The sequence below is a fragment of the Acanthisitta chloris genome, unplaced genomic scaffold (assembly GCF_000695815.1).
Source record: "Acanthisitta chloris isolate BGI_N310 unplaced genomic scaffold, ASM69581v1 scaffold34489, whole genome shotgun sequence".
Lineage (NCBI taxonomy): Eukaryota > Metazoa > Chordata > Aves > Passeriformes > Acanthisittidae > Acanthisitta > Acanthisitta chloris.
The window spans coordinates 19,412-38,653 of record NW_008693641.1 but is presented as its reverse complement, the minus strand read 5'-3'; the positions used below and the strand labels follow the sequence as shown (position 1 = coordinate 38,653).

General features: G+C 39.1%; 1 protein-coding gene across 1 annotated transcript; it reads left to right on the top strand.

Moving 5' to 3' along the window:
• Nucleotides 1-432: 432 nt before the first annotated feature.
• RCBTB1 (regulator of chromosome condensation (RCC1) and BTB (POZ) domain containing protein 1) lies at nt 433-17,968 on the top strand. The gene is made up of 11 exons (XM_009083145.1): nt 433-576; nt 1,589-1,739; nt 2,186-2,352; nt 5,016-5,174; nt 6,261-6,368; nt 7,293-7,435; nt 10,274-10,464; nt 13,384-13,510; nt 13,935-14,086; nt 14,808-14,938; nt 17,828-17,968. The coding sequence occupies exons 1-11, from the start codon at nt 433-435 to the stop codon at nt 17,966-17,968; spliced, it is 1,614 nt and encodes a 537-aa protein (XP_009081393.1).
• Nucleotides 17,969-19,242: the final 1,274 nt, after the last annotated feature.

Here is a 19,242-nt window from a genome sequence, read left to right as displayed (position 1 = left end):
TATATATATGTTGTGAAATTTTTTGTAGTCCTACAAGTGAAAAGTTTATAAATGGGAATTCCAACTGAAATCCCTTCTGAAAATTCCCTCAGAAGTTGACTCTGCCACCAGTGGCAGATTGCAAATTTTTAATAAGTTTGCCTGTAGAACAGCAGATGTTCAGTTGTGTTGAATACACTTGACTTAAATACCCTGTTATGAAAAGGTCTGTTCTTCCCATGTCCTACCAGTGACTTGCTGTTTATTCTCCTAAATACATGGAAAAATAAGTCTCTATTTCAAATGGAACTGAATGTTTGCTTTCAGAGCCACAATACGTGCCTTTCCTTCCATGTAAAAGAATTTATTGCCTGTTGATGAAAGTGCAAGAACACACCTTTTAACAAGCTTTTGTTTTTGTTACAGCAATGCCATCTTGCTCGTAGATGCGTCATGACACACAGCAGCATCATGGTGGATGTAGGCAAGTGGCCCATATTTACCTTGCTGTCCCCTCAAGAAATAGCCTCCATTCGGAAGGCGTGTGTGTTCGGAACGTCGGCCAACGAAGCTATCTACATAACGCACACCGACGAGGTGAGGCTCAGGCAGGTGGGCCCTGTGCTCTGCAGTCAGTTGTTTGCAGAGTCCACTGAATGTGAAACAATAGCTTCTCGAAGGCATTTTGTGAAATTTGTGTTCTTCAAAACATGCTGGATACAGCATTCAATTTTTTGTGGAATAAATGGGCTACTTAGAAAGCTTGCAAACAGCAAAGGCCAGGATGGATTTACATGTGCTTTTGAAGACAGTCGGAATTCAAAAGAAGCTGAGGTAGCTTGAAAAGAAGTGTAAACACTTCAGGTACAAAGATATAAATTGAGGTCCTGGCTTGCCAAGTAAAAAGGTAGTGGAAGAATATCTGTAGATTTCAATGATTCAGAAGCTCATTGTGAGTAAGAATCACAGGATCATTTAGGTTGGAAAAGACCTCTGATATGATTGAGTCCAGCTGTTAACCCAAAACTACCACTAAACAGTGTCGCTAGGTGTCACATCCACATGTTTTCTGAGCACTTCCAAGATTGGTAATTCTACCACTTCCCTGGGCAGACTGTTCCACTGCCTGACTACCCTTAGCACTGTGCTGCTGAAAGCAAACAAGCCAGGTGTTCTGGAAAGTGTTAATAAGAAGGTTTCGTGTAAGACTGGGTAGAGTAGGATTTATCTTTTTACCCTGAGTCCTATCAAAAGTGCTTGTAGGATGAGCCTCCCACAGTATAGCTGTGGCTGCTCTTCACAAACTGCTCTTAAAAAAAGATGGTGTCTTCCACTTGCACAGTTTAGTACTTTTTATAGTATAGTTCCTGCCAATAAAAAGCCTAGCTTCAAGACCTGCATGAATCTGAAGAATTCAGACTCATCAGTTAACTTCCAAAGTGTCCTCATGCTGACTCTTGAGGTTGTTAATTTGCATGTGGGAAGTCTCTGGCCCTAGAGGTTGCATGGTGAAACTGTCCCGAGTTCATGAAGACCTGGATATTACCACATCTGTGCATACCTGAGTATAAATCATTTGAAGTGAGTATTTCTTTTTTTTTTTCCCCAGGTATTTGTTTTTGGACTGAATTGCAGTAATTGTTTGGGAACTGGAGATAATCAGAGCACAATAGTACCAAAGAAATTAGAAGCCTTATGTGGAAAGAAGATTTCCAGTCTCAGTTATGGAAGTGGACCCCATGTTATACTTTGTACTGAAGGTAAAAAATTTACATGTAGCATAGAAACATAAGTTACAGATTTTAAGTTTGCTTGCATTTGACAGGAATGGATTAAGGTGTAATTGTATTAACTTGTTCACTGGGTAATATACACTAAGGGGTTCTCAGTGGTCTTAAGTGGAACTGAATGGATTTTGTATTAGGTAAAGTAAGCTTCCATTTCCATTATATTGCAACTGCAGCATTTTACTCTATCATAAATGGCATACTCTGTCTTACCTGTGCACTTTCATGTATTTCCACAGTAAGTCTAGAGGTTATGCTATGATATATGTGTATAAAACAAAGTATATAATTTCTTAGTATAATAGTTTCACTATTTGTTAACAGCCTTTCACTTTCATGGTGGTATTTGCTAATTTCTTAGAATTCAGTCTTAACCTCACTGGAATTTTTGGTGGTTTTCACCACAAATATTTTTGCAGATGGCGAAGTGTATGCTTGGGGACATAATGGTTACAGCCAGCTTGGGAATGGCACAACTAATCAGGGCATTACTCCAGTTCAAGTTTGCACAAATCTGTTAATAAAGAAAGTGGTGGAAGTAGCTTGTGGCTCTCATCATTCCATGGCGCTGTCATTGGATGGGGATGTAAGTTGAAACCTGTTCAAATCTCTTAATCTCCTTCTCGAGGTGAATAGTGCGTGTGACCCTAAGTCTGAACTTCTGTCTCTACAGTGTACTTAAAAATGTAATCTTTTCTCCTGCTGCCTCAAACTAGGGTGTCCTTTTCATCAAAGCAGGCTTGATAACAACAAAACCCAAATTCCACAGAAAAAAAAATCACCAACCCAAGCACAAAACCAAGGGAATAAAACCTTACTAAACTTTGTCTTTCATTTGTTGTATGTCTCACAGGGGTGAGACCAGAAAGCTGTTCCACTTACCGGTGTAATAATGGTTAGTAAGGTGCAAAATTTGTTATTTGTTTGCAACTTTGTTATTTCAGGGGTATATTGAGTCGTTTGTATTTACTGGTTAGTATTTAGTCTGTTTCTTGTAGTCTTCATGATTCCCACACTGGTGCTGCAAGAGAATGTTGTTCTACACACCTCTGAATACCTTTGTGTGCAGTTAATGAAAGAGCACTTCGTTTATATCCAAGTCTGCTCTATGCTGTTTGTTCACATGGCTTAAGGCTATGTGTCATGGGAGACATGTGCAATTAGTTTCCAGTTAGTCAGATTTGACCAACGTGTGTGTATCTGATTTGAGTTGCATGTTACTGCACGGATGAAAGCCTGATTTCAGCTCTGCATTAACAAAATAGGAATTCTAATTTTAAAGCCTTTCTGACAATAAGAATAGAAACTGCAATTCTTTCCATCCTGGTAATTTGAGCTGTGGGTGTGTTACGGTTCAGTATAGAATAATAGTGCAACAGTAGCAGACAGTATATTAAGGGTAGGAAAGAGAGATTGGGTTAATTTAAGTGGTCTGTGTTTTATCTGAAAGAAGAGCCTATACGTAAGAGATTTTGTGCTGTCGTGTTTGGCTGGGTTAGAGTATAAAATGTGCTGTGCTAGCAGGAAGGAGAGGCAGTGCATGCATTGGTTATGCTGTTGGTGCCAGCTGTGGAGTGGTCGCTGACCGTGATGGGCAATGCTGTCTCTTGTAATCAATGTAACATGCTTGAGATGGCAGTGAAAGCAAGGAGGTTTCTTTGTGTGTACCACGGAGTTGATGTTTGCAGCTTGCTTGCCATTGTGGCTAGTTAATGTACTAGAAACCCATCCCTAGCATACCTTGCAGTAACTTAGTCTGTTTGTGTTCTGAGGTTTTATCAGTGCTAAAATCGATGACACTGAAAGCAGCAAAATGTGTTAAGCAGCTTTATTTACAGAAAGATTTGGCTGCAAAAACACCTGTGACTTCATATATCTGAAGCCTCAGAGAGACACTGAAGTTGGAAGTATTTGTGGAAACACCTGACAGACCTGGTTTGTACAGTTAGTGCAGTGCAGTTTTAATGCAGTGCAAATTTAGAAAGAAAGAAGACATCTTAATGATAGAATTAAAGGACTGCAGACATTCATAATTCTCTCAGAGGGGAAACTGATTAAGTCTTTGGCATTTTGATCTACCTTCTGAGATTCTCTACCTCAATAATTTCTATTATTGAAATGAAGATATTTTATAAAGCATCTTCAAATACTCAGTAGGAATCAAAGATCCAGCAATTAGAAGTAACAGAAACCAAAGGACTAATGGTTTCTTTTGTTCATATTACATGTGGTAAATGAGTTGTCTTGGAGGGGTGCGGATGGGGTTTGTTCTTCTCTTTGGTAGGTTGGGTTTGGTTTTTTGTGGTGATGAAAGTGTTTGTTTTTAGTTTTGTTTTTTTTAACTACTGTGTTTTGGTTTGGTGTTGCAGTAAACAGGTAACTTCTAGCACCAGAGGATGTGCAGACTTGTCATTAGGGTACTGTCAGTGTGCTTGTACTGGCTGCCATGTCTCTGGCTGGGTATTTCCAAGAGGACAAACTTCTGTACTGGGAGAAGCACCAGAAAATGTGCTGCTTTACACTAAGCTATTGCTGTGTAAGCCTGTAGTGTAAAGGTCGAAGGCACTGAAAATACAAAGCTAAATATTTTTTGATAACAAACTACTGTCTTCTTGACTTTCAGATAAAAGGCACCAATATTTTTGTTTGTATTAGTTTGCAGCTGGAATCTTTAATAAACTGTCAGAGATGGTGCTTTTTTGTTAATGCCATTGTGTAAGAGAATTCAGCTACTGTGGAACTTGGGCTGACAAAACCATGTTCTTTCACAGCTCTTGAAAGATACAGAAGAGTTATGATGAATATCTGGCAATAACCTGGTTTAGAGTTCTGTGAAGAAAATTAAATGGCTGTAAATTGGGGAGTTCAGCTTGTCTGGGAAACAAATGACATTGTCTTGCGTTCCTCTTTCCAACGTCCTGAAATTGTAAAGACAATCGCTGTGCTCTTTGTCTTACAGTCTGGCTTAGATTTAATATGGAAATATGTTCCTTTTGTTTTCTGTTGTGATCAGATGTTCTGATTCTGTAGCAAGAAGCTGAAAAAAGTCCTATATTTGTATTTGCTAGATCAGTCCTACTGCTGTTTATAATTTTCGGCTGGTAAAAATTAATTTTAAGCACTTTCCCTTGTTAAATAGGATAGTTTATTCAACCTGATGCTGACTGCAGTAGGATTATCATCTGTTGCTATCATTACTGTTATTAAGGCTTAAACTGTGTGGTTTTGTTTGTTTGTTTTTCTGGACAGCTGTACGCTTGGGGCTATAATAACTGTGGTCAAGTTGGATCTGGATCTACAGCAAACCAGCCAACTCCTCGTAGAGTTTCAAACTGTTTACAGGGTAAAATGGTAGTTGGCATTGCTTGTGGTCAGACCTCCTCCATGGCTGTAGTAAACAATGGTGAGGTAAGCATTGCTGCTGCATTTTCATGTTCTCTCTGTTACCTGGACTAACCAAGTTTGTGTCTGAATATGGAGAAATGCTGACATAGAGTGCTCAAGTTACGGACTTGTATTGACAGCGTTATATGGGTATTTCTGTGAGACCAGTTTAAGGAAAATACTGCAATTAACTGCAGATACTGCCTTTAAACATGCCTTCTCATGGCAAAGACTGTATAGGAACACAATTCTTACTGTAAGAATTGAAGCAGTTGTACTAAGCATGTTTGTCTACACATTTCAATATTTATTTAATGTAAATAATATTAATTCGTTTAATCCGTTAAATTCATCTCAGTTTGGTTTTTTAAAGCATGCACAATTAAGCAGTGAATTTTTCTCCAAGAATGTACTGGCTGATCCTGGATTTTAAACTCATTACTTAATTGCCAGCAACAAAACCAAACCAAGCTTTTGAACACTGCCATAGTATTGTGCAACTGTTCTGTTTTGCCTAAGTTTATGGTGCTGCCTTGCTTCTAGGTATGAACTGTAACCTCAGTTTCACTGCATTTCACCCAACCCAGAGTGTAGCATTTCTGTGTGAATGGAAGGACTGTAAAAGTCCCTGAGGTTGAGATGAACTTTCATTATACGTACATTTGTCATAATTTGTCCACCGTAACAAAATTAAAGGAAAAATTAAACTGAGGACTTGAGTTTAAATGAATCAGCTGATCAGAATAAATAATTTCTTGTTCTTGTTAAAAAAACGTAAAATAATAAGGAGAAAGGATGGTATAGAACTCAGCTAAAATGTTCATGCTATGGGAGAGATTTTGGTGTACTGTAAATTTATTGCAAAATTCTTAGTACTTCAAAGACATATTTTAGAAAGCCTCTCTAAAAGGCAAATGCAGAGTTGAGCAGCTGAATGCAGTGAGCCCTTGCAGTATATTTAATGTCTTTCAGCCTTTTCTATATTGCTCTGGAAATAGTGTACCGTTTTTTAATAAGAACTACTGTCTTGACTTGTGCTTGGTACTAAGTCTTAAATGTTCTATACTGCTAGAGAAGAGTGGTTTAATTCTGTTTTCCTTTTGCTACCAGGTTTATGGCTGGGGCTACAATGGTAATGGTCAACTAGGTCTTGGAAACAACGGCAACCAACTAACTCCATGCAGGGTGGCAGCGCTGCATAGTGTGTGTGTGCTCCAGGTATGTCTGACGTGGGAAGGGAAACACATTCATGCTGCTAGTTTCTGCTAGAACTGTCTCTTTGGAACGTTATACCAGCTTCTAGATTTTGCAGTTCAAATATTGAATTGTTTTAATTTCTGTGAATTTTATTTTGCTTATAAAAAGTGCAAGTAAGCTGTAAAATACTTGATTTTGTAAGTGCTTGCAAAGATTGAAAGTTAGCTAGTGTAACTCTCAGTGAATTATGCTATGGATGCAAACTGCATCTTAGTTCCAAAGCTGAATTAATGATGCATTGGGCAAGGACCAGAAATGAAGGGGCACAAGGTGTTAAAATTGGGTTTTACATCCTAATTAGCCTTAGAAGTGAGGGGAGAGGGAAAATAAGTCGTGGGTTTGATTGGTAGTTGGGTTTAGTTTGGTTTGTTTGGATTTTGGTTGGGGTTTTTTTTCTAGCTAAAGGATAAAACTAAAACTTGGGATGTCCTGGGTGTTCAGTAAGGTTCTGTAGAGTTGCATGTGGTAACTTGAGTTAACTGTTGTTGGCTGTTGAACTGCAGCTCTCATTGTACAGTGTTCATACTATATGGCACTCAAAACATCCAACTCTGAAATACTTTGTGTGTTGCAAAATGTGATGAGGAAGTTCTGCTCTTTGTGTGAAGAATCTGCTACTGAAAGCTAGTAGCAGGTAGGGAGACTTTGCCAGAGACCAGTAAATTATTTGGGAGCAACCAATTAAATTAATGAAATTGGAGCTTTTCCAGTACCTACAGTTAACATTCTATGTGTTAGCTTTAAGTACTGAGAAATAACACATAGTAGTGCTAAGTGAAGGATGCCTGGGATACTTAACATCAGCTAGACTAAGGTACTGTGTGCGGTAATTTTGTTTCTCATCTCTGTTTTGTGTAGTAGTAATGCTTATACATTTACTTACAGATTGCCTGTGGCTATGCGCACACACTAGCACTAACAGATGAGGGTTTGCTCTATGCCTGGGGAGCTAACACTTACGGGCAGCTGGGAACTGGCAATAAAAGTAACCAGCTAAGCCCCGTGCAGATCATGATGGAAAAAGAAAGGTAATCTTGCTGAAGCTGTTTCTGGATTAATAAGTCTGAGCATGTGTTATGCAGTGTCTAGCACTGGAAGCATGCGTGCGTAGGGCTTGGTGGGTTGTTTATCTGTTGCTAATGTTAAAAGCATAGGAAAGGATGGGAACTTACAGTTTACAAGAGACTGAGGGGTTTTTTGCTGCCTGTAATGATTGAATGTAAACATACTTTGTATTTACTGAACGATAATGAATGGCTAAGTGTTAGGTTATTCTATATATGGTTCATTTGGTTACGAATTTGGAGCTATGAAATCAATAAGCCAAGACTTTAATTTGTATTAAAGCCTACATAAAAATATAGAGGAGGGAAGGAAACACCAGCTCTTTAAGAAATGACATGTGAGGAAAAACAATAGTCAACCATGAAAACAAAACGCAGTTTGCAAGGTTGCTTCAGTTAAGGGCAGTTAATACCAATTTTTAATAGTACCAGTTGGTAGCTTGTAGTTTTTTAGTTTCCTACAGTTGTAAAATAGTGGAATTAACCCTTGTCCAACCCTCTTTCAGCACCCTTGTCATCCTCGTATTGGGATGGACCTCAGTCCCATTCTCTGGGCCCATGTGTATATCTGTAGATTAATGCACCTCAGCTTGGAAACATCTGTAGATCTCTTAATTTGTAATCTCCTCTTAACTAGGAAACACTTCTGGTTGGTTTTTCTCCTCCATTTCTGAACTGGTTTTCTGGGAAGTTGTTGCCATTTTTCCTTGTTTCTACCACTTAAATTAAAAACTGCATAGTACTAAGAGTGTTTAAGAGCTTAAAAAAATGGGGAAGAAAGGAACCATAGAGGCCACTGAGGTGAGGCTAATTTGTTAAGGAACTGAACTGGAGAAGATAAATACAATATTCTTTTAAAAAAGCACTAGAAGAAAAATGTGTATGTTTGCAGATCAACTTTGTTTTACTAGTGATTTATTTCATGAGAGAGCTAAGGGGAACTGTTGCGTTTAGAACTGCCTGTGAACTCAAGCATGGGGTTATAATAAAACTGGTGTCTGTGCTGTGACTGAAGGAGGGAGAAAATACCATGGAACTTCTGCTTGGAATCTAAGGGAGAGATAAGTCACTTGAACTTACTCATCTTGCTTGACTTGGCTCCCTTGAAAACAGTGCTGTTAAGTGGGTGAGCTGTCATTTCCCCTGAAGCATGTTACTGCTGCTTCTCCTGGTCTATTCATTTAAGTAACTCTTTTGTCATTTATGTTTCATGCTGGTGACAGTTCCCTAGGAGGTGGCATTTGGTGCTGTCTTGGAGCACATAGAGCTTGTAAGGAGCTTTTAGACTTTCTTTTGTGTTACAGTGGAGGAACACCTATGAAGGTCAACTTCCTGAGTTTTGAGGCTAAGTGTATGCTTAACATGTTATCCTGTACATGTACTGTGAGTATATTGTACATGGACTACACATGTGTTATAGGACATGTTCTGCTATGCTTCTTAAGCATTGTACAGTTACTCTAAAAAGAAGAATCTGTTCTGCTAAGGAAAGAGTTTGGGGAATGGAGTTGTTTAAGTGGACAGCTATGATGGAAAGTAAGCTGGCACTAAAACAAGTATTGCCATGCTTCTTGCAGAGGTGCTGAAAGGTCTCAGTGTTGCATAGAAGTTCAGAAGTTGATAATAGCATAAAACCCCCAATGATTCTTCTGTCTGACAGATTATTGATACATATACTGAAAATTATGGAGATTCTTTCCGACTTTGATCTTGAAATACTTTTTGAGCTTAAAATGTGGGCTTGGTGCTAGAAAAGCTAACTCTTCATGGATATTGTTCTGTAAAGGGACAAATATTTTGATACATATATTCTTAAACTGCTTGGAAAGACATTTGTTTGTCCAGGTTGATCTGTTTCTGATGCAGAAGCATGAAATCCTCTGATGCATTTTTACCATGGAGAAAAAACAGGAAAGCATAGCTTTCATTTTGAACTAATCCTGGATTTTGCTTATGTGAACAGTGACACTGGAAATATCCCTGTGGTCCTTTTAATGGAAGTGTGTTTCTTCTCGGTTCTTGTAATGTTTCAAATAGCAAGATAGGGATTGCTGAGCAACAGGAGAACAGGACAGATAAGTGAGCATCAGCAGCGCTAGTATTCTAAGGAACTGTGTGAGTGTAACAACTATACAGACTTTATTTAAAAAAACCCATAGCCCTTCAAGAATGTGGAGTTAGGTGTGTGTATTCACCTCTCCTCAAATTAAGCACTGTGTTCCATGCTGAATTTGTGTTGAAGGAAGCTATAACAGCAAAATAAGAAGCTCGCAGTACAGGCAGTGGATCAGATCTCTGTCTACCTACAAAATTAAAATTAAAAGTGGGGTAGAAGGGTTTATTGCAAAATACAGAGGAACTTAATCTAATACAGAGAGAATTTTTACATCTGTTTGAAAGAAGCTCTGAAAAAGGCTTTGTAGAATGACTTTGCCTGTTTCCTAACTGAAAGCTTCTTAAACTCTGTAAGCATATCTTCTTGAGCATGAGTGTCTGTGCATTGGCTTTAAAGGGGAAAAAGAAAACTTGTTTTTTCTTCATCCCTTTCCCATGGTTATGAAAGAATAGGAGGAGTGTCAGCTGATGAGTGACATAAAGCAATATCTGATTGCAGTAAAATCTACAAGCAGTCTAAAAATGTTTTTTAATACCTGTTCAAACAGTATTACATTCTTGCAGGACAAAAAAACAAGTACAGGCATGTAGATGCATAGTTTGATTTGCTATTATTTTGGTGAGGCATTTGAAAAGTCACTTGATTCTGTACCTGTGAGTATCTTACCAGGTTTCTTCTGTTCACAGGGTTGTGGAGATTGCAGCCTGCCACTCTGCTCACACGTCGGCTGCCAAGACCCAGAGTGGCCAGGTGTACATGTGGGGCCAGTGCCGTGGGCAGTCTGTGACCTATCCCCACCTCACTCACTTTGCCTGCACTGATGATGTGTTTGCTTGCTTTGCCACCCCTGCTGTCATGTGGCGTCTGCTGTCAGTAGGTGAGCTCCAGGGCTGTAACCTCGGTGTCCATTTGCAGTGGTTAGCACAGGGCTCCAGTTCCTTGTCAGGTTTCTGTTTTAAGGAGAATTGGCAGCTGGGGTTTTGGTTTTGGTTTTTTTTTCCTCTTCTGAAGGAAACAGTCTGTCTCAGCAGCTAAGGATCCAGAGTAGGGTTCACAAGGTTGTTTGCCAAGATACACCTAGAGTGAACCCTGTTTTACCATTGCACTGTGAATTTTGGGTATTTCCTTCATTTGACTTGTTTGAGCTGCCACTCAGGACTGGGAAGGAATCCTGGATCATTAAACATAACTTTTTTTTCTCTTAAATATTCCTGCTTGGAAGGCTGCTCCTGATGCTTGTTATTTTGGTACCTAACAGCTTTGAATTCTAAGTGTTGTCTCTAGCTTTCTCTCCTTAGTATTTGCCCTTCTAATATGAATATGAAGGAGTGATCTCTGTCCTATGTTCCATGTTTTGAAACTAACAGAATTCCAATTTTTCATTTTGTGAGATGACTTGTCTTAAGTCTATTTAGTTGGACTTTCCTCAAAGATAGACAGACTTGTAAATAATAGTCCCTGTAAAACAAACCCCCAATATAATTTTCTCTATTGGAATTCTCTTTTTATGCTGCCTTGGATTACTCTTTGGGATGCAATCTCTGTTCAGCAAATAAGCCCAAGCTTATTATCTTTGATCCACGTTGCTGATTCTTCTTTGACCCCAAATATGCTATAAAGTGCTTAGCTTGCACTTCTTGGAAAACACGAAGGTGTTTTCATGTTCAAAATATTAAGATGTTTTCATCTGAGATCTGCTGCTTCAGTTCTCAAGATCATGTAGGAGATCTCGTCTGTTTTTATATTAACAACAGATCCTAATTTTGTTAGTCCCTGTACAAAACTGTTTTGTGGAAGCATGGATCACATCCTAAGTAACCTTTCTCCAGACTCAGACTTTGTCATTGCATATGGCTTGTCCTTACCCAGCTTCTCCATCTTAATTTCTCATTTAGCATGTTACCAGATTTGTAGAGGTCCAGGTAACAGCATCTCATCTGCAGAGGAAAACTGAGTATTTTTACTAAAGAGAGAGATTACCTTGGAGCAGTCTGCTTCTGAATAAGTCTGTCTTGTTTTACCCCACTTGCTGTTTCCCCCATTCTTTAATCCTTTTGAATATGTTAGTCTTGCCCTCTGTAGTTGTAGACAACCATTTCTCTGATGGTTGTCCAATCTGTTGCCTTCTGCTAATAGCAAGGCTGTTTAAATGTCATCTTCCCAGTTACAGTACCTTTCAAGTTCTTGGTTTTTATGAGGTATTCGCAGACTGATTATAACCAGGTATTTGAATTCCATACTCGCATGTCAATTCCTCTTAGCCTTTGCAGATTCTTCCCCACTTACTCTGATAATCTTACTTTGAGAATAATTAAACCAAAAGCATTAATTATGGGGGCATTTTTAATCTCCATATTCTACATGCATATTTTCCTTCCCCACCTTCTTTTAGTCATTTAGGTTAAAAAAAACCCCAAACCGAAACATTTTTGTATGTTTGCTTTTTTTGGTGGTGGTTTGTTTTCTTAGTGAGAACTAACTCTGTGTAAAGGTTATTGTTCTACTTGCAGTTATGGTGACTCTGCCAAAAAATGAATCAGTCAGGATTGGCTGTGGTGACGTACAAATCTGCAGCCTTTTTTCAGGAATGAACTTAAGGTATTTGGAGTGAAAGTTGATCTGCATAGCTTAAGCTAAGCTGATGGCCAAGAAAACAAAATAAATCACATGAGGAATTGGAGAGGGATTGCAGCATGATGTAGTTAAGTCTTGATGAGGTGCAGCTTCTGTGGATACTTCATGTAAATCAGGGGATCCTGTGGTCTTTTGTGGCACAAATGTGACTTGTTGGCTTTGAGTAGTTTGCTATAGCAGTATTTCTTTTTGAATGCCAGCTGATTTAGCTGTCCCTAATGGTGAAGAGTGATTTGTGGACTGTATATGGTTGAACAATGCACAGTCTTGTGGGACACAGGAGACAGACCACATCCTGTTATAGTGGAAACCCACTTATTTTTCTTTTGCATACTTCATGTCTTAGAAGCCATGTATGTGTTTTGAAACACACATTTAAAATGCATCATCAGCAGCTTCAAATAATTAGTTAAATTAGGTTTTCTAAAGCTTCAGAGTTCTTGCTTTACCACAAGCCTTAGACAACTTGTGGTACAACTCTTGTAGGATCTGGAGAGTCACAGAGTGGGACCTTTGTGGGTCTTAATAGAGAGAACTGTGATATCTCAGCTTCAAAATTGCTTGAGCCCCATGTCCTTGGTTGTACCAAGAACAGTGTCTACTGTTCCTCTTCTTCAACAGCACTGCTGTTGGATTTTGTGTTGTCATAACTGACCAATAAACTTGAGTAAATGGTGTCAGTTCATGCTAGTGAGCCCTGGTGAACACCTTAACAACAGCAGGCTATATCCAGTCTGCCAAGGCTTTATCCAGCCTGGCTTTGAACACTGCCAGGGTTGGGGCATCCACAGCCTCCCTGGGCAACCTGTGCCAGTGTCTTACCACTCTCACAGTAAAAAAACTTTCTCCTAATATCTAATCTAAATTTCTCCTCTTTCAGGCATTAATTAGGGGGCCATTTTTAATCTCCATTTTCCATATGCAGGTTTTCCTTTCCCACCTTTTTTAGTCATAAAAGTTAAAAACTCCTTTTTTTGTGGTTTGTTTGTTTTGGGGTTTTTGGTGTTGTTTTCTTAGTGAGAGCTAACTCTGTGTGAAGGTTATTGTTCCACTTCCAGTTATGATGACTAATTGAGCCGCTTTACTCAGTGATGTGTGTTTTCCATTTAAGATGCTTAACATGGGCTTTTTTGTTTGTTTTGTTTTAAACTTGTTTCTGTAGAGCATGAAGACTTTTTAACAGTAGCAGAGTCTCTGAAGAAAGAGTTTGACAGCCCGGAAACTTCAGACCTAAAGTTCCGTGTGGATGGAAAGTACATCCATGTCCACAAAGCCGTTCTGAAAATCAGGTAGTGGTCATGTTCTGCTGTTCTTGTTTGTACAGAATAACCCCTTTAGTAAGGGCTGAATAAAAGTAAGGGTTAGGGAGGGACCCCATAACCTGTAATGTGTAGCATCTGTGTACCCATATTGGCTTTAAATGAAGTGATTATAAAAGGTGTGATCCATGTTCATATTTCACTAAGCCTGTTTGTTGTTCCCAGGATAATAAATTATTAAGTCAGTCTGATTGCAATGTATACACAGATATTTCTGTAGCATGGATGAAAATCAGAGTTTTACCTTAATGTACAACAAAGCCCACAGTTTTGGGAACCAAAATGTGGACCAGTGGCTGTGTTGGGGTATGGTATGGTGCCCCAAATACATATTTCCGGGGGGGCTGTCGTGTTCATGTGACAGTGTTCCAGATGATGTCTTTTTGTCTCTTAGGTGTGAACACTTCAGAACCATGTTCCAGTCATACTGGAATGAAGATATGAAGGAAGTGATAGAAATAGACCAGTTTTCTTACCCTGTGTATCGTGCCTTCCTTGAGTACTTGTATACAGACAGTGTTGACCTTCCACCTGAAGATGCAATAGGTATTGCTTATGGTCCAGTTATACCAGACAACAGCATCCAGAAAACTGGGGCAGGGGATGCACAATACCTGTGTAGGTGGAGGCTTCTAGTCTATAATGCGTTGTACTGGTGATTACTTAAGCTGTCTTCAAAATACTGTTTTGGTAAACTTAGTGCAGCAAAAGTGGCACATGTGTAGAAATAGACTGTGAACGGTTTTGTCAAGGTTGGCAGAGAAACTATTTTAAACTATGGGTTAAAATACTTGTGTATTTTTGAATAAGTACTTTGCATAAATGTGTGTAAACAGTTGCATAAATTGAGTCCATTATTGTTTAGCATAATATCAAAGAATCTCAGATCTAATGAGGAAACTTGGACAGCAGGGCAATTACAGCAAGCTGCAATTCAAGCCCATATTTTTATAATAGTAGCTTCTTACTGGTGGTGTGGTGCCTGTTTGGTGGCAGGTTCCACTCTTGCAAGCTGTGAGGTATGCAAATCAGTGGAGCAGCTTTCATATTTATACAGATTAAAAGAATTGTGGCATGAGGTGGTAATAAAAGGCCTTTGATCCTGTTAAGTACATTTTTCTGAATAGTGACCTACTTGCAAAAAGCACATGGTAGAGATATAGAACTTTGCATACAGAATACAGAGGGAATCTGTACCCTAGGAGCACAAACTGTTGTTGAAGGAACAGAGATCATTACAAGTAATACAATGGTATTTTACTTGCAGGACTTTTGGATTTGGCTACTTCATACTGTGAAAACAGACTGAAAAAACTGTGTCAGCACATTATCAAGAGAGGAATTACTGTGGAAAATGCATTTTCATTGCTCTCTGCTGCTGTCAGATATGATGCAGAGGTAAACTTCTAACATTCAGTCTCTTAAATAGGTGCCTGCTCTCTGACTTAAACTGTGGAGAAAAACAGCCAGTCACACTTCATATAAACTCTCACTGTTTGTCACTTTGAGAATTTTGAGAATGTTTGACTTAGAGAAAGTGTATTTGCCATGAGATACTTTTTTTTTAGTATTTTTTCCCCCCATAAACCAGTACTGGGAAGGTTGAACTAGTACACAGATGTTTCTGAGGATGAAAACACTAAGTCTGAAACAAGAGGCAGATTTAAATACAGAGCAGAAACCCCTAACATTAGGAAAAGGAGTCTTGTAGGCTTTAAGTCACTTGTTTGTCAGGCTGTGTGTTGTGTGTGATGATGTATGGTGGTAGGTTGAGGATTGAGTGCATTTGGGATTCTTTTTGTTTGGTGAGGGTTTTTTGGTTGGCTTTTTGATTCATTTAGCTACAGTCAAATACATTTTAAGTTTTCACAGAATGCTAATGAAACGTCAGGGCAAGAACTGCTTTATGTGCCTTATAAATGTTGAAGTCAGAGGAACTATATGTGGAAAGGAGGGAAGGCTAGTGAAACTTTCCTACTATGTAATGTCTGACTTCACTACTAGGTGACTAACATGCTGCTTTGGGAGCTAATGGGGAAGGATTCCTGGGTTTGCTTCTGCTGTTTGCATTCAGCACAGTATGTGTGCAGCATATTGGCAACTTTGCAATTGCCTAGTTTTTAACTTGCTACTTAGGCTGCTTATAAAGCAGATATTTTTATGCTCAGTACATCAGCTTACTGTGTTTTCTTGTACTTAATATCCAGCAATTGGTGTGTAGGTTGCCCTAACTTATTTTAGAGTCTCATAGTGTGTTGCTTGTTTGGTATATCTTACCCAAAGGGCTGTGTCAGTGACTGTTGTGGCTTCAGCTCTGCTGTGAATGATTTCGTCAGTGGGAGTTCATTAAAACCAGGAAGATTACCATATTTTAGCCTCAAAAGATTGTTTGCAGGAAGGGTCTTCAGTGTGTGGTTGATTCTGCTTGTAAAGGGTGTAAGAAATCCAGTTGTTGTGCCTTGTCTGTACCTCACTAGCTAAATGAGGGTAGATCTGCAGGTTTAAATGCTGCGTCAAGGAGGGAGTGGGTGACACTGAGGGGTTGGGTGTTACTAAAGTTGGGTTTACATGCTGCAGTGTTAGCTGGGGGGCTTGAGATTGCTTGTGTGATGTAGCTCAGTCAAGGGAGTGTGTGCCTGGAGACAGCAGTTAAAAGAAGCTGCTTCACTGACTTAAAATACCTCCTACACTTTCTTTTGGTGACTGAAGTGGGTTAGTATTAGCTCAGGTCTGACTTCTCATTGTAGCTTTTAAAATAATCATTGGATGTGCTTTGTGCCTTTGACTTAAGTCAGTGTAAGTAGTTTGCTGGGAGTTCATCCATCTGCAAATGAAATTCAGCTGGTTTTTATACAGAACTTTAAATTTTCCAGAGTTACTGACTAATACTACAATAATTCTGTTTATTGTATGCTTCTGTTGCATTGACTTGGAATATGAATTTTTTAATAAAGCAGTGTAAAATATTGTAATGTGTATGATGTAATTTTCTTTAAAATGCTAGTTGGCTCTGTTATTTAAAAAAGAGAAAACCATCAGTGTTCAGTTCTAATAAGCTTGTCTTTTTTTGTTGCACAGATGCCACACAAGTCAAGATCTGCAGCTTCAGAATGCCTGGTTTTAGGCCAGGATATATTTTTGTATTATTGTTGAGTCAAGAACTCTCACTGGCACACAATTGCTCTAGCTTTCAGTATTGGCCTTAAGTGAAAACACGAATATTAGTCTTCTATACATTATGTGGCCTAAAGAGCTCTGCAAATTTGTTATGCCTTCTTGCAGCACCCAGTGTGCTGAGCAGTGAAGGGAGGGTGTCTTCACACATACAGAGTACTAGTCCTACGGGCATTTAGCAACGAAATTAGAACAGTCTGGGGAGTTGCCTTTTTGTAAGGGCTGCAGCATCTTCCCTATGGCAGTTTAGATCTGCACCACAGAGTAGATTTCCTCCTCAAAAGAGGAGTTGGAAATGAATAATCTGAGTGGGAAGCATTCTGTGATCAGCCTTCTCTTGACAATGACTGTCTTGTGTTCTTAAAGACATCCTGTCTCTGACATCATGCAGAGGCAGTGGTGCTTGTGAGGCTTTTCTAATCCTTAAATGGAAGACCCTTCCAACTAAACTCAGATATCCCGAGTCCACTTTCTGCGAGAGCTGCTGTGCTGTATTGTGCTGCAGTACTTCTTTTGAATCATTTTTGGGAGTTCTGTGAAGTGCTGTGTGACATGAATCTGTTTCTAATGCAGGGAAAGGCCTCCTGCCTAATCTTGGCTGTACAACTACCCAGTCAGGGTATGCTTGCACTGAGCCTGGTGACACACAACGTCAAGGCTCTAGTGAAGCCCTTAACTAAGCAGGAAGTCAAGCAATTTGAGTTTGGTTTGGAACAAAAGAGCTGAATTTTCTTCACCCATGGTCTTGGTTATACATCATTACCCCAAGATCTCCTGTTTGTATTGGGATTTAATAGCTGTCAGTGAATGCAGGTATAACTCTTCAAGTGGGAAAACTTAAAAATATATATTGCTCAAAACAGCTGATTTTTGTGACTGCAGCTATATAGTGAGAACCAAACTTTGGTTACTTCCCCTTGTAACCATGTACATGGGTAGAATTATTTTCTGTTGCATTTACACAGTGTCTGGGGCAAAAATGTTGAAAGCCACTGGGTTTATATTTGTCTAATTCTCTGCAAAAATGAAGCATATACAGGCATTTCTGTCTGAATGAGATCTGTGATGAAAGCAAAGACAATAACGTTTTTTATTTTTTTTCTTTCTGTTTAGGACTTAGAGGAATTCTGCTTTAAGTTTTGTGTCAATCATTTGACAGAAGTGACACAAACTACAGCATTTTGGCAAATGGATGGTCCCCTGCTAAAGGAATTCATCGCTAAAGCCAGTAAATGTGGAGCCTTTAAGAACTGAAATGAGGCTGTAAGTTAGTGTTTGTGGGGTTGTTTTTGCAACAGGTGTCATAAAACGTATGGGTAAAGGCATACGTACCAGATGTCTCTGTACCAGATGTGAAAGGCCACAGTGAAAACATTTGCTTTCAGTGCTCAAGAGTGAACTGTTGTAAAAATGTCAAGGAAAACATTCACTTGGATTTAGCAAACTTGGATGGTGGAATCAGCTCAGGATTTCAGACCAAGAGGAAACACTGCAGTGTGCAGAGGACGCTGGACGGTGTTACAGACTTGTGTTTCCAGCCTAGGAAATCTATTCTAGCACCGCCTGTTAGTATTTCCAGTTTACTTTCTGGGGTTGGAGAATAGTCTGACCTGCACCACTGAATGATGTCCCTTAAATCATTAACGCCCTGGGATTATAGAGAAGCAAATGGCATGGTTCTCTTACTGCCTTTGCATGATCATGAATGAATTGGCCATTTGCTGTGTGTAATTAACCAAGTGTATCCAGTGCTTAAGTTGTGCAAAAATATTTTGCCTGTGCAAGGGACTTTGAAGAAAGGAATTACTAGCAAAACTAATTGGAACTAAATCTCTATATTTGGGTATATCTTAATAGAAGTTGTAATGTGTACTTTGTGTAATCTGTTCAAGCGATATTTATAATGCTTAATGGAAAAATTTCCCTCTTCAGTGACTTCGGATTACATTGGTTCCCTCAGTGGGGAAGGGATATGCTCAAAGTTGGGTGGGGTTTTGCATTAAAGTATTGTCTAGATTTAAAATACATGTAATAAAATTCATTTTTTTATATAACTGTTCATTAGCAAACTTCTTTGAAGAACATGGCAAGCATGTAAGTTGCTTTTATTTTAAAAGAACCCAAACAAAACAACAAAGAAAAACCCCAAACAAACAAAAAAACCAAAACCAGTCACTCCCCCAACTGTGTATTACTGAATCCTGCTGATTTCACTGTGCTTTACACAGTGTGATCTGGATTTCAGAAATGAGCAAGTTTATTTGTAGGCACTTCTTTAGGCCTCAGTGATTATAGGTCTGTTTTTTTTTTTTTTCCTGCTGTCATCAATCTGTGACTGCAGCCCCACAGCACAGCAGGTGTGTATGGACATACACACCTACTATTCTTACTGCATTTTCAATATCAGAGCTCCATGCTAATGCATCTCTGGTTTTGGTGGGGGTTTTCTAGGCAGAATAGCTGCAAGTGGCACTTGAGCCCTTGGCTTGGGCAGTAAATTGGTGATGTTTCTGGGCCCAGACAGGCAG